Source organism: Elaeis guineensis, chromosome 9 (genome assembly GCF_000442705.2).
Source record: "Elaeis guineensis isolate ETL-2024a chromosome 9, EG11, whole genome shotgun sequence".
Lineage (NCBI taxonomy): Eukaryota > Viridiplantae > Streptophyta > Magnoliopsida > Arecales > Arecaceae > Elaeis > Elaeis guineensis.
Window position 1 is genome coordinate 722,462 of NC_026001.2, and position 16,642 is coordinate 739,103.

General features: G+C 39.7%; 1 protein-coding gene across 1 annotated transcript; it reads right to left on the minus strand.

The window, feature by feature from the left end:
- Window positions 1-2,945: 2,945 nt before the first annotated feature.
- Window positions 2,946-13,569, minus strand: LOC105059188 (DDT domain-containing protein PTM). Its single transcript, XM_010942424.4, is given in 11 exon segments — window positions 2,946-3,772; window positions 3,775-4,200; window positions 4,281-4,769; window positions 4,888-4,916; window positions 5,043-5,184; window positions 5,187-5,511; window positions 5,609-5,733; window positions 5,825-6,119; window positions 10,023-11,385; window positions 11,859-12,551; window positions 12,672-13,569. Coding segments are annotated over 11 exon segments (5,274 nt in total). The 5' UTR covers window positions 13,421-13,569; the 3' UTR covers window positions 2,946-3,134.
- Window positions 13,570-16,642: the final 3,073 nt, after the last annotated feature.

A 16,642-nucleotide genomic window follows, 5' to 3' on the forward strand; every position in this document is an offset into this window, starting at 1 on the left:
ATGCTGTCCTCAACAGCTGAAATTGTCCGCCGAGAAATCTGCTTTTCATCAGGTTGCCCACCAGCATCAGAGCCGAGCAATGCCGCATCAGATTGAACCATTCAGTAGTCATACCATACGGTATCTGTCTCGTACTGATATAATATTTAATATTATATCGATATTTAGTATGTCATCTCATACTATATCGAACCGTATATAGATATTATAATAGAATGGTACCGATATAAAATTTTGTACAAAAACGGCGGACGTTAATCCGGATCTCCTTCAATAGAACATGTCGTTCCCTCCCCTCGCACACCCTAAATCATCAGCATGGTTTACGTTACTCGAGAACGGGACCTTACTCACATCCAAGTGACAGCATGGCCCGTTTTTTGGCTAGACTCACCCCTGCTGGCTCTTCTAGCCATCGCTAAGCTGAATTGCTGGCCTGTTTTCTCTTGTGCAATTCTGCAGCTAAAGACATGTTCATTTTGAGATCTTTAGCCTTACATTTATGCCATCTCCTTTGTCTGTGATTCCTCTCAAAGTAGAAGAGTGGTACATTGCATATAAGGAAAGATTCTTGAGATCTAAAGCTCAGCATCACCACATTTAATTGTTCATCATGACCGTAAAGTTTAGGTTATGTGGTAAGTAAACACCCTCAATTGCAAATTGCATGTCTATTGGCTGGATTTCAAAATTTAGGAAGCAAGATTACCTCTGTCGTCGCAGCGTATTCAAGCACCCTAGCTCTCACTTCTTGAGGACAAGCCCCTGCAAATGAAATTGGGCTAATTAACAGTTGGAGCTAATGCTGCAGCCAGAGGTAACAGTGAAAAAGGGAAGTCTATTACCAGCATAAATCCAATCTCTCGATATAAGTTAACATTCTATAATCACACCAGGTTAAGATCTCCAAAAGCAATATACGAAGCATAAATGCCTCATTTTGCAACTTCAGTACTGTTTGTCTTAAATAAGGACAGAGAACAGTTTCTGAAAGGATATTAGAGAAACAGCTGTTTCATTATATATAATTGACAAAGCATGTCCATATGTACATTTATCGCCTTTCCACCTTCTCTCAATAGGATCGCCACTAGCATATTGGATAAGGATGCTGCCTTTTCCTTCTGCTAAAAATACAGCATAAACTATAGAAAGCACATCAAGTAGGGATGGAACATTGTCGGCAAGAGGAAATGCCACTCAACAGCAAAACGCCAATCTAGCACAACTAGTAGAAACATATTTATGGGCGGTGCTTTTGTTTGCAAGTTTACCATAGCAGATGGATATAGCCAGATAAATGAGAGCTTTCAAAAAACAAGAGAAACGGCCACTTAAAATTAATAAAGCATTTCAGCATAGAAGTAAGTGAAGAAAATATTGCAAAAGATTGAAGTACTGGTTCGCGCAGTCAGTGTGGAGCACCACAAACCGTGCCAACGCCTGAATAAACACGTGGTATGGCTGCATGCCAGCAGATGCCAAGCACTGAAACAGCAGGGCACGCACTGTGCCAATCCCAGGCCAGCACAGCACAGACATGCAGAACTTAAAAACCTTTCGAGTATTACCGTTGCACCGGCAAGCAATATAAAAAACCACTACTCCACCATCTTACTGGGGAGGTTAGATGCAATCAAAACCCAGAAACTCCGCAATTACCACTAATTAAAAATATTACCAGCAGTTTTGGAAAATAATCATCTCTTCTTACATAAAATATACAAAATTCTTGGTCGATGTCAAATTGCAAATTAATTGACTGAGATAATACGCTTTTTATGGCTACTGCAGCAATATCTTTCTACATTGCTCCACGAAGAAAATTCCTGCTGCATAAGAAGGTTTTGAAGCAACAAGACAGCACACAGTACAGAAAAGCAACCAGGGAAAAAGCCTATAGATGCATAACTGAAGTTGGTGAGCTAGAGGAATAAATCCAAAAAAATAATAATAATAAGTTGACGGTAGCTGCCAATGTTACTTTCAAAAATCAGAAAAAAGAAAAAAATTAAAGGGGCCCAAGCTTCAGCGGCAATATGGAGGGAGGGCTTCGAAAACTCTTTTATTAAGAGATTGAAAGAAATCTCTACCGGCACAAAAGATGGACCTGTGTAGGTGTGTGTACCTGTGTGTTCAATCCCTATTGGATTATGTGCCCTTGCATAGAACCAAGAAACTCAAACAACAGAACAGGCTTTTTTGGAGGCCGATCATGAGTAATTTTGAATTTTTAGTGATCTTCATGGCACGCTGGTTCCATGGAAGTTTTCTAATTCAGAAGCAGACTAAATTACTCGATCTATATTTCATCATTCAGAAAACATACAATATAGGACGCTAATCAGTCACATAAAAAGCTCATCAACCTCCATGGAAGCTCATTACAGACAGGCACAAAACGTAATGTTGAAGTGCCGTAAAAGAATTTCGTTTTCTGCTGCACAGCAGTTTAGATCCGCTACCCATATACCCCAGCCACTCAAGAGGTGGCACCAATTCTCTCAGCTCCCATGAGGAGCTGGTGGTCCCTCAGCGGGTGACAAGGCAGCCTACATACCCAACACTTCTAGACTCGTTTGCATATGGATAAGTTGCTGCTGCTGTTGTTATTGTTGTTAGCCACTACATTTAAGTTGCTAGCAAAGCAACAGTTACTTGGAACTCAGGATACGGATAAACCAAAACCAAGTATGTCAATTGATTCTATCAAAGTTCGAATGCCTCTGAATATGGTGATTAACCTTCACCCTCTTATATACAGTTCAACAATATCTAACAGTTGATTGCTTACGTTGCCAGCATCACTCTAAACTAATTCCATGGTTAAAAACAATCGACCGGTGCTCACAGCTGAACATCAGAAACATGGAGATTCAAAATGATCATAAGCTAGGTCATTCCATGAGCCAATTCACAGCAGGGTGCCACCGATTGGAAAAATAACAACGAGCAACCCAGCTGCTTCCCTTCCCTACCCCATACAGCCCAGACCGCACTCTGAAGGGCTTGCCTTTATCAAGACTCTGCATGGATCCAACTTGGCTCCCTCAATTATCCTGGATTCACATACTGGCCAGATCAACGGAAACTGCATTCGTAAAACTTGAACCACGAAAACTGAAGATGTTAGACTACCTCCATTCCCGGCAACCACCACATCTCCAATTGGCATCTCCGGAAGGATCCTCGCTCTCAACCCAAGGAGAACAATGTGAATGTATCTGCAGCCCACAGATGTCACATGTGAGATCCGGAGATGGCTGGTTGAGCTTGCACTTTTGACACTCCACACCATCAAATGCAGTCTCACAGGCAGTGAAGTAGGCATTCGCAGACCTCACTTCATGTGCTGCTGATAAGTTGCAAGGAGATGCTTCCTCATAAGCAGTTCCAAATTCATCAAAATGACTGGTGGGGCACCCATACTCTGACGCATCTATAGGCATATGATATTGATCATCCAACTCCCCATCGTCGGATGCCAACAGCTCCGTGAATGAGAAGTATGTCTGTGGTTCAAATTCCATATCCTCAAAGTTCCCACCTTCTGGGTCATGCCATTGGTAATTAATGTCAGTGCTGTCAAAAGCCACATCTCCATAATCACTACCTTTCGAAAAATCACATCCGATAAAAGGGGATGATTCTTTATCAGAAGCACTCAAGAAGTTTGCTTCGTAGGTCGCAGATAATTCATTTCTAGCTGTTCTACATGGTGCATTGTTTCTTCCTACACACTGGCTCTTAGAATACATTGTGCAATTGGGTTGGCATTTGGTGGTGCACAAAACCCATCATTAGCTCCATGCCTTGCTTGAGGCCTTCTGACAGACAACTTCTCCTGGCTTCGGGATAATGATCCAGATCTATTCAGTTGGATTTCAGTTTCCAGTGTTTGCTCCACAATTGGCTCCACTCTTCCAAAAGAATGAAGCAGGGGATCATCATCCACAGCAACCAAATCTTCTTCTCCTGAGAGTGAATCCAGGGTAGTCAAATGTGCTATTTTAGGGAGATTAGATGCAGTCCACGTGTTTGAATTTCTGTTATTCAATGGTTCAGGTTCTGGCTTCTTGTAACCTGGATCCACATAAGGACACTTTGGTGAGCCTTTCCTCCGGCACTTGTTGCACTTGAATCCTAACAAATTAAAAATTTGGGCTTCCTCAAGTTGCAAAGCATCTGCATGATACCAATCTGCAAATAGCAAAAGACAACTGATGGAGATATTTCCAAAGACAAAAAGCAGTAAACTTACGTATTGGTTATAGGCTTACTTTGGCATTTCTCACAGCAGACATACATCAGATCTGAACGGTAAGAACCATTGCAGAGGCAACAAATCGGTTTTCTTGAAGGATTCATGCCCTCCTTGCTTTTGAGAATAATATTTTTAGCCCTGAAATCCTGGCCAGACTCATCACCCTTCTTCCGCTTCCATATAAGACCAAATGACTGCCATGTTCCACTACGTTTAGCTTTGCGTTCTGAGTTAGAACCAGAAGCTAAAGGCCTCATTCCTGGATGAGCTTCCACTGCACCAACAGATTGTGCAGTGTGATGAAGCCCAACCTGAGGCATGATTTTGGGACCTGCCGCTAAAGGATTTTGCTTTTGAGAAGCCAAGTGGTTGTCCAGAATCTCCTTTCGACTTACATTGAGTGTAGCATATTTAGTATGATAACATAATTTGCATGTAAAATTAGATCCTGGATCAGCAATCTTGTCAGCAACTGAAGATATTGAGCAATATGTGTGGCAATTACCTGAAGGTAAGGGGAAACAAGGTTTTAATCTGATCCCAGTTTTGAATCACCCACTCTCAGTTCTTAAAATGAAAATATAAGAGATGGAAATGGCATAAGAGGCTCAGCATGATCATACCTTGACAAGAACTGCATCTGACAGAATCCCTAAATGACATTAAAAACAGGAAAGAAATGCAATAGCAAAATAGCAGTTAGCAAGGGGAAAAAATATTGCAACTACCTATTTAACTCGATTCACAAAGTCATGAACGTTATCAAACAACAAATTACCTTAGAAGAACATCACGTTTACATGATGCGCATGAACACTTACTGGGTTTCTCCCCCTTGTGCAAGAGATATAAGAAAATATCTCTGCGACGTGTTTCTGGTTGTCTTTTCTGAAGCTTCAGCAAATAATGTGAGTTTAACACGTTGAACAAGGTGAGGGTTTGACAGCAACTCTCTCTTCAAATTCCTTTATTAAGTAAAGCGGAATATGATTTTCAGAGAACCACAACGTGCCATTCTCATCCTGGATATTCTCTGTTTCTAAAATATTTTTTGTTACACGCAAGGGGAGATGCTTCTGATTGGAAAATGTAACTGCATATGTTATCTTATTTTCAACAATCCTTTTATTGCATATGATTGCATTCCTAAAAACAGCACCATCAACATCTGAACTTTTCCCATCCAAAAGGATTTGCTCCGGACGAACAAGGTCCTTCCACCTTATATGAGCATCTAGATACCTGACCTGATTGGCACACAAATTTTGTTAGGAAAGGATTACTGCAATAATCCCAGAGGAATGACAATTTATATTTGGCATAATAATTGGACAGAGAACTAACCTGAAGAGCAAGCTGAGATGCATTCTTACTCATTTCTACAGAAGCTCTCCAAGCAGAGTGCCGGTTTCTTCTAGGAAGCTCAGAACTTTCAGGATAAGAAATACCAGATATCCTTCTAATACCACCTGGCATGAAAGAGATATATCCGCAATCATCAGCTTTATATCTGAAATTAGCAGGAAACATGAGACATAAAAAACTCTAGGGCAACATTACCCTGACGAGCAGCTTTCCTGACTAGTGCACTCAGAAGAGATGCCTTCTGGAAAACAACATTCAAAAGCTTTCCTCCTCGCCACCATTGCACATCCTTCCAGCTATCATCAGAAGACAGCAGTGCAGATTCAGATGCAAAGGAGTGTCGCTTATTCCGCCTCCCAGCAGGCCCACGTCTTTGATTTGATCCAATGCGAGATATACCAGCCAATGCTGCAGATAACTCAGCTGACCGATCATCCACCAGCTTAAACCAGCTTCCAGAAAAAGCAATCCCACGAATACTCTTTTCAAGCTGCCAAAATAAGTCAGAATCAGTTTCCATTAGGTGATATTATAATGCTAAGTTGCCATCCCTTTTTCACACTACCCACTGGTACAATTAGTTCGCACAGAATGACGAACTTCATATAGTTTACACAACACCACAGTTTACAGTCACAAGCCATCATATGCCGTAATAGCTATTAATGATAACCAATAGTACACAGCAGAAGATGACTCAAAGTTATGGTTTTTGAATATTTTTCCAACTACACAGTGGTCCCTTACAATGTTACACTGGCTCACAAAAGTCTAGAGGCAATAGCCATTGCACAGCCATAAAAACATTATCAATGTGGTATATCAATAGTTAAAAAGGAACAAGAAAACACACTTCCAACCATTCATAATTTTCCTTGTTTTGTACATGACCCCTTTTTTTGAGGAAACATGAGCAGAACAATATGTATTACTTTCAAAGCATCACCATCTTTCGTCCATTTATCTTTGATAAGCAACATGGATCATGCATCACTGAGACTACTCAGCAAGTGAAAAAAAAATTACCAATGCAAAGACATCGAAGACACAACAGACAAGCTGCAGCAAATATAAGGTTTGGGTGAATCTGCGATGGTATATTGCAATTTCCAATTTAAAAACTTAAAACCAAATAGAAGTACAATCAATGATGATTGGCTTTGAATGTTTTAAATAAAATTACACAATGCTTCTGAGATGCTCAAGCTTTATATTTTATTTTTAGTATATCCTGTTTTTTCATCTAAATTTTACTCCTTTCTTGATTCATAAGGCACATAAGTGAGTTAAACATAAGACAAGAAATAGCTGCTGGTTTAGGCAAGTTCAAATATCTAGGCATCTTACAAACTTGTCAGATATAAAGTTTAAACTGTGATGGAAGTTATTAGTTTATATCTTTTGTAGTATAATGTTAACTTCATTGAGCCCTCTCTGAGGCAAAATCTTGTAAGGCCTTAATATGCACCCTTGCACTAAGTTGCTGTCTCTGGGCATTATAAGTGCAAAACATAGTAGCCAACACTTGGCGCTTTGGTTTTGTTTGTTCCTAGATACTGTGCACTTTCCATAGCTTTAGTTCCATCTGCATGATGGCTCTCTCTCTCTCTCTCTCTCTCTCTGCAAGTATCCAGTAAAGGAAAAAAGTCTCAACTGAATCATGCCTTCTCTCTGTGCTTTGTTTCTTTAACTAGAGTTTTTGCTGGTCTAAAACACCTTTTGATTGGAGCTAATCTTCCATGATTAGAGGCCTGTGATTCCATCTCAGCATTCCCAAGAGCAAATCCTCCATACTAAAACAACAAACAAACTTTTTCTGCAACGGAAGTTAAATGTTCATGGGTATAAAAGCCATCAAGCTTTATCCCAACTATTTGGGGTCAGCTTTATGTATGCTCATTTGATGCCTCCCGGTATAAATATATGAGACTATCCAATCACACAAATTTGTAAAAAGACTGGATTTTAAGCATTACAAATAAATTTTAAAATGGAAATGCAAGGTTCAAGGATTTAAAAGAAAAAAATACTATTTGGAGGTTCATGCACAGAAGTCTATGCCATCCTTCATGCACTAACTGGGCAGTCAATGTTCAAGCGGTGCACATAAATTACTTCTAGTCCCTCATTTAGATACTATCGAGCTGGCACCATCTAGATGCCACCCCCATATATTGCACTTATTTTAAAATGAAATGCCCCCAATCAGCGATGAGTATCCCCAAATTATAGGCTACCAATAGTCCATTAGTTTATTAGACTTTAACATACACGTGTCAATTGCTAGAGCCAACACATGTTTAGTTTGCAGCATTTGCAAGGGGTAAGCAGCACTTAATCATGTATCTATGTGGCATGATCTATTCCCCTGCCATGTTAGTGCATAATGGGGGAAATCAAACACATGCAAAGCAGCACAGGCATTTTTATATGGAAAGTGTGGTAGGCTAACTAAAATATATACAAACAAAGAGGGTCATGAGATGGGTTGAATGAGTATGAAAAAGAGGGAATCAAAAAATCAAGCTACAAGAATGTTCAGTTAATAAACGAAAAGAAAAATGTTAGATGCACTCCGTAGTTTGTGATAGGCAAGCTTGTGAGTGGATGTGACATTTTTTTTCCAACCAAAAGGATGGTGACGTGACCATTAAAGAACGAAAGAAAGTGACTCAGATCAATACAGGAAAAAATTTAGTCTGATTTTTATTAGGAAGGGAAATATTAAAATTGTTAAAGAACTGTATTTAAAATACAATCTAATTAATAAGTTACGGTATTTTATGATGCATGAGGATATGTGCATAAAATACATTCTGAATGGATACCATTTAGAGTATGGGATTTTCAGGAAGAAGTATGTTGTCCACATAATTATATGAGAGACAGATGAGCATGAGAAACATGTATTTTGAATTTCACTTGAAGTCTGATTTTCTTAAGAATGAAAAATATCTGTTACAAAGATCTCTTCATTAAATTTAATTCGAATTCATGAAATAGCTAACATGGGTGGTTTATTATGTGTTTTAGGGGAGAGCAATATTATACATCAATAAAAATTTAAATAAGTAAAATATTACAAAAGATATATTGTTTGACACACCCTAGGTATTTTAAAAAACAAAAAATGGCAAAAGAAATATTGCTAGGATACATCTAAATTGATGTCTCACTTTTTAATATAGTATATTTATACTGCAATACACATTAATTGTCTTATTCAGATCATTTTCAAACCATGACCTGAAGCCCCGTTAGTATGCTTTCCTTCCAACAGTCGCAGTTTCCTCCAACCAAACACCATATCAACAATTAGAGCACTTGTATCAAACTAAATGGAACTACAACAAGCATGGGAAGAGCATATTTTGCACTGTTCAATAGAATCAAGTAAGCAACCAAAGAGACCGTAAAAGATAGCAATTCATCACCATGTGAATTAACATCCATCAACCCTTTTCATAATCTAATTCGCTAGTTTTAAAGGAAGAAATCATCACAAATAAACAGTCAGTTTAAGAGAAATATTCCAATCATTTTATTTAAGATAAATATTTGTTCATCATATATTGGAAATTCAAGATGCAATATGATCAGTATATTGGGGGAAAGTCACCAAGCAAAGGTTGTGCACTGTAAGTCATACCTGAAGCATCATGGTGATAATTTGAACTATCATGAAGGATTGGTTATGAGATATGGTACAAAGCAAGTTGGAAACAAGAGGAACATAACGTTCCATCGTAGGGAATGAGAAACAATGCTTAAAAAAGGAGAGAGAACGTAATATGCATTTCTAGTGCAAGAGAAACCATTGAAAAGGCATGCAACTCCAATTTCAGGAGACTTTTTTAATATCTTATTTCGTGCAAAAGAAATACTTATGCCATTTCAAATCACTTTCCAGTAAATTCTTTTTTTGGTAATTGCAAGTTCTTTTTTTTCCATCTATACAATTTTTATCATTTATCAATTTAACAAAAACCTATTGAGCAGGCTATCCAAATGTGTCAACCATGAAGCATTTTTCAGATGGGAAGTGTTTAGATACAAAGGATAAGTATATGGAAATGCATCTAATGATAATTATGGATTGAGCATCTATGTCTACAATTGATGACGAAAACAACAAATCAAATATTATTCAAATTTAGAAGGGGTCAGTAGCAGGCAGATGAAATAAACAGCAAATAGCCTTAATTAACCTGCATACTTTGTGTACTTCAGCTAATTAACTCACAAGTCAATAGCACTAAGATATAGTCATGATGTTGAAACAAAGGAACAGAGATTAGAAGCATCTTCCAAACAAAAACAGCCATGCAGGTTCAGCTCGAACGGGTCAGCCAAACCAAGTAATCACAATCAGTAATAAAAAAAGAATACCAACCTCAAGTAATAAGAATTTTAGGACCCGGCAGCTGGAAGCCTCTCGTAGTTGTTTACGCCACCATTGGTTATACTCTGCATCAGAGAATTGACCAGCTACTAGACCACGCAAACTCTCCTCCATGTTTGCAATATGTGCAGCAATTATAGGAAAGTGGCTGTCATCATGCTTAATTGGACGAAGCCCACTAATATTTCTTGCAGATCCTTTAATGGCATTGGTGGCAGCTAAATTTAGCAAGCACCCCTTTTTATTTGTACTTGCACCTTTGCATGCAATGCACCAACCACACCTTTCTCTTGGAACCTCCATGAGCTTCTTCTCCGGATTCGGCCACAGAAAATGAATGGTCACTCCAGAAAATGCCTTTATTTGCAAAGCAATGTTTGCAGCCACCGTTTTCCTAGGGTTAGAAGAAGCATGAGATTCGAGATCTTTACTCTCTTCAGATGTGAGAACAGCCAGACTAGCAGCTGCTGATGCAGCAACATCACCTTGAATATACTGGTTCACATAACCCTGGGCCTTGAAGAAAGCTAAATTACTTGAGCTCCTGTCACTTAGGATTCTGAATTTCTCACCATTACTTTGACTCCCATATTTGCTTTCATAAGACATGCTCAGAGAATCATTCTTTGTTGGATAAACAGAGCAACCTGCATCTTCCCTGCATATTCCATTCTCATTTACTGAAGCACAATTCCTGTATTGCAATGTTGATCTTTCAGCAGAAATTGGTTGGTTTGAGTAAGACATGGCAGTTAGAACAGATCCATTACCACATTCCTTAGTGGTCTTTGTTTGAATAAGTGGGAAAACATTCTGGACTGCCAAAGGAGCATTTCCAGAAGTAAATTGTTTATCTTTTGGAGGTACCAATGCTTTATCAGAAGTAACTAGTGTCTTCTCAGCGGACACTTCAGCATTTTCTAAATCATATGTTGGTGCCACTGGAAAGTTCGGCTGCTCCACCAAGTCCAATGCAGAGCCATGGATCCTAGCATCATTGCAGTCATTCTTCCGACTTAAACTTGCCTTACTGTCTGCATTGCTATCTGTTTTTTGGATACCAGTGTTCTCTCCTTCTGCATTACTAATGAAATTAACAGGTTTGTTAACTGAACTCATGGACAGTGGAAAGTGACATGTTATAGGTTCCTTGTCAGTCAGTGGATTACTGATGGATTCATTTTTTCCATGCAAACTGGATGGTGGGAACTCCCAATATTTTAATATGCCCTCACAGATATCAGCATACAATGATGCATTTTCTTCTGTTGAACAAATCACATTTAGGACCTTGGTGACATCACACTGATTGTAGTATCTAGAAAATGGCTCTGAATCTAATGATGTCCCAGACCTGCAGCACTCATTCACACAATGAAAACATGAACTATTAGATTGCTGAAATACAACTTCAAGACAGCAATTAGCAAAAATGTTTAACCGGATCTATAAAGCAAACACAGATAATAAGAATTCGAATATCACATAAAAATGCATATACACATGCCAACAGAAAGCATATAGGTGGCAGAAAAAGGCTACATCATAAGGTATTTATGTGTGATGAACAGAATAAGGAATAGTACTTGAAGTTATGGACTCAAAAGCGTAAAGGAGCTATCCAATAGGAAGATGAAAAGACATGCAATAATGGTGGAGAAGATCAGAGCACTAGGTCCAATTATTGTGATGCCACATCTCTTTTTCTTACAAGCAACATAAAAAGGCCAATATAGCTGTGGCAACATTGACGAAATTTAATAAGGATATGCAAATTAATGAAATTATCAGGACAGGAAACTCTAGCTGACAAAAGAAAAGCCTTACACGAGCAAATAATTGCAGGTTCCCAGAAACATCCGCCCATGCATGTCGATGCCAAAGATCTCGGCTCCTCTTACTCCCCTTCCTATTCTGGAAGTTGTAGGGCCAAGCTTGTCAATTATGCACTCTGGACAGTACCACGCCCCTTCAGGTAGAAATGCTTTGCTCAGCCCTATGCATCTTGAATGGTATGCTGAGGGGCACCCGTCACAGCAAATCAAAGTCCCATCCATTCCACAAAGCCTGCATTCATCATTATTTCCATCCGGAGCAGCATCTGATACATCTGAATATGGTTCTGCTTTAACTTTAGAGCTTGGAATTTGTATGCTTGGTTCGACAGACTTTTGCAAAGCTTCTATACTCTTGCAAGCTGAAGTCTTGGAATATCTGGGATGCACCCTCCTTGGCCTGCTATCTGGAGCAATGCTGACACCTATGCCATATTCTATCTCTTCTTCCACATTTTCACGTGTTTCTAGTTCCGTTCTTAGCTCTGCTGAATCTATGACATCATCACACAATATTTGCAGAATTTTGAGTTTCACAGCCACAGGAAGCTCGTAACATTCTCTTTCTGAAAGGGCAGTACCAAATCCCTTCCCACCAAGGCCTTTCATGTATCCCATTATGTAGAGGTACTCCATTAAGAAAACTGGCCAAGTTAATGCATCGAGCAAAGTCCAATCTTGATGTCTGTGGAAAATGTGGAAAAGAAAAAGAACAAAAATCCTTTAACCTCCAAACTCCAAGCCACTAGAAATTTGATTAGCGAGTAGTCAATCACAAATAAGGAGAAAGGAAGCGCATACTCACCTTAAGCATTTTAAGGCTAGCTCCAAGCCCTCAGACGAAAGCATTTGAAGATGTCGCCTCAGAGCCCGCATGAGAGATACATGGATGGCATCCATTAATGAATTCTGAACATTGCAGTTGAGCGATCCCACAAAATCATCAAGTCCAAAGGGACTCAAAAACAATTGGACGCTGAACGATCTTAAGAAATTGTACACGGAGAATAAATAACCGATCGCTTCCTTGGGAACAGCAATATCCCCAGAGGATGGGGGCAGAGGCAGCATCCGGATTTCCTGGAATGACACAGAGGCCCGAGCACGGGCATAGTCACAGGAATCGCTGGAAGAGTCGGCATCCTCAGAGAGGTCAGAGTCTAACCTGCTAACCGAAGGGGTATCAGCTCCATCAGAGACATCCGATGCATTCTTCCTAGACCTCGTGTTCGGCCGCATCAAGTCTCCGGTGTCCGAGAAGGTCAACTGGTCCAGCTTCCTCTTCCTGCGGCGTAGCCTCATATTCGATCCCCCGTCATCGACCACGAGGATCTTCCAGACCTGCTGATGATCCAAATCTTCGCGATGCCCATCCTCGAACACGACGCTGTACGTTCTTCCGCCGCCGTCGTAGGATGAAACCTTCCCCAGGAGGACCCTCCTGGCTCCAGATACATCCTTGCCCACATAACTACCGACCAGCGCATCGTTATCTCTCGTCGTGGCCTCTTCAGATCCCCGATCCGCCCTCTCTTCACCAATGCTACTCTCCATGCTCCCTCGGCTATCAGACCTAATCCTCTCCGATTTCTTACAGCGTGAGCAACGAAACCCTAGAAAGCGATCCCTTTGCCTTAAGAATGGGATGCATCCTCCTCGGATTTCATACAAGAGGGGGAGGGGAGGAAGGCTTCGAATCCGTCAAAGAGATAAAAAAAACCCTGGGACGGGATAGATGGGAACGGAACAGCAGATCCCAAAAGAAAACAGAAAAAACCCTAAAAAGTTACGATTTTGCGATACGATTTCCTCGTGGGAACGAACGAACAAAGGAACGAGAGAGAGACGTATCCGATTGGGCGCCGATGATCCAGAGCCGCGGTCTCCAAGAGTCTCTTCTTTCTCCACCCCTTATCCAGAGCGACAGAATAGAGAGCGAGGAGGCGAGGCGATTAGGTGCGATGGGAGAGGAGAGAACGGACGGAGAGGGGAGAGCGCCTGCCTGGATCGTGTTGCCCTAGCCCTAGGTCGATGAAATAGGGGAGAGGGCGGGGGTGCACACTCCTCCGCATAAGCCGACTCGGAGTGCGAGGATGGGAACGTTACCGCCATGATAGCAGCATCGCCCGACTCGTGTTCCACCCGGGCCTGGCTTCTCCACTCGGGTGACTCGAGTCGCTCCCCCGGCTTTTTTTTTTTTTTTACTTTCTTTCTTTCTTTCTTTTCTCTATTTTTCTATTAAGAAATGAAAATATTATGTTACATGCCCGCTTTCCGTATGCGTGCAGAATGCTTTAGACTAATAGACTAGAGCCGCTGCGGCCATGATGGTCGGCAGTGGGCTTGATTATGTTTTATTTTGACAAAAAAGAAAAAAAAAAAAAAAAAAAAAGGTTGGCGGGCGAGCGGGTCTGACTCGACCGAGCGCGTTGAATTCCGGGTGGCCAACCGGGTGGCCAGCGCAGTAGAAATGGGACGACATGTCACCCCGTGTCATGCGGAAGCCTCCTACTGGAATAATCGTCGTGGGCACGGCGGGGGTTGGCTACTGGGCGGGATGACCACCCAAGGACCTTGGCGTTAGCGCACCTGCTTTATAAATTCAAATTTTGAAGCGGTAGGGAGGGAGGGAACCAACGGTAACCGTTCCCCACCAGCATCCTCCTAAGCCACAATAATAAGCCGTCGCAAACCCCCTAGTATCCCATGTTCGCGCAAGTTTCTACTCCTACGTAGCCATATTGGAGCTCTCGTGCACCTAACTTGCATGCCATCTAACTAGTTATATACATATGTATGCAATGACATCAATCCTAGACTCACACTCAGGTAACATAGCAATTTAGATTATATGCTAACCATCGATAATCCTCATTCTAACCACTCAAAGTTGGATAGTCTTGTTTCAACAATCATTTCTAGTAAGTCTATTTAAAATTGTTGCGAAATATAACCATGACCCATAAGCTATGCAATTACTTTTTAGTTCATTTCTAATATTCTATACATCATTGCCCAATTCAAAGTCATGCCAACATCCAATAGCTAAGCCATCTTTATTCATACCTCCAGTTGCTCAAAACTCAACCTAATAGATGAATGAGTTGACAAATGAGATTGCTCTACTTGGTTGGATTAAAGGAGCATCGTATGATGGGAGCTAATCTACAATCAAAGAAAATAATTAGGAGATCATGGGAATGTATCCAACTAGAGAATCTCTGATACTTAAGTCAGGTATAGTTTTAAGAGGAAGCAAAAGAGACAAAAAAGAGATTGAAATATGAGAGTGTGCTATTCAAATTTCATGAATGACTTGTTGAGCTCTTCACTTATTCGTTGATCAAAGTGGTTGCAATATTTCATTTCATGTGCAATGAGATTGTGCCGAGCTGTAATCGACTGCGTTAATTATTCAAAGGTATAATTGATCATTGATTTCATGCAATATTTGTCATTGTCTAGTTGACAAGCTGAGCTTTCACATGAGATTTTAGAGATGGTGAATCCGAACGATATCACCATCCATCATTTATTTTATCCCTCCAAATAAGAAAACCTCCATTATAAACTATCAACCTCTTAACCCTCAACTATCTTCACCCTGTTTATATATTCGGCATCCCATGAGCAACCTCAAGCCAACTTGTTAGTTGCTTGTGAAAGATTTATGTTTAAACCCTCATTATCAGTCCTACTCAAAAACAATCTTTCATGGTAGGAGATTTATCATCCACCATTCTTTTAATTTAATCATGTACCCACTCCTACAATATGAGCTTATTAGGTTGCATATAAACAAGAATGATGTATAGATAGAGCTACAAGGTTGTAACTTTTATATTGTGATTCAAATTAGATGTTTAATTATCCCTCGACACACATGCAATAAATGTAAAAGATTGTCCAATTAACTAAGAGATAAGTAGATTACAAGACAGACAAGTGATAAATGGGCCCTAAAAACTATTTCCATATCACAGAAGTTGAAATAGAAGAGCCTACCTTCAACAAGCTAGCCATGAAGATTTCTCACCAGTTGCAAAATCACCTTGCGATTTAGAAACCAGTTGCTTCAACAACTAGTATAATGACTTTCACCTTCATAAATTAACCCTAGCATAGCAACATGTGAGCCTTGGCACGTCAATGAAGCTAGAGGAAGCTAGAGAAAGTGAGGTGCAATCTATTCTAATATTATACTATATTATATTATATATATTATATATATATATATATAAAGTCAGACTAGAATCAAGTCGATCAAATTTGGATTTAGATTTAGTCAGATCAAAATTATATAATAGAGATCTTACATCAATAATCCAAGTTATTGGATGTGATCTAGTATCTCAAAACTGCTTACACATAAAAAATCATATGATTTGGAGATCCCCAGCTTATACATTAAGTAGTCAAAAATTGGACAGTTTAAATAAAATTAAATTAGATATATTTTTTGATCACTTGATGCATAGACTAAGAATTTTGAATTATATAATTTTTAGTAGTAGATCACATCCAATGGTTTGGATCATCGATATAGGACCCCCATTGTTCAGTTTTGATCTGACTGAATCTGAGCCCAAATCTGATCGATCTTACTCAAGTCTGCCCCTATTATATACATTATATATATATATATATATATATATATATATATGTGTGTGTGTGTGTGTGTGTGTGTGTGTGTGTGTGTGTATGTATATATGTATGTATATATATATATGTATATATATGTATGTATGTATATATATATGTATGTATATATATATG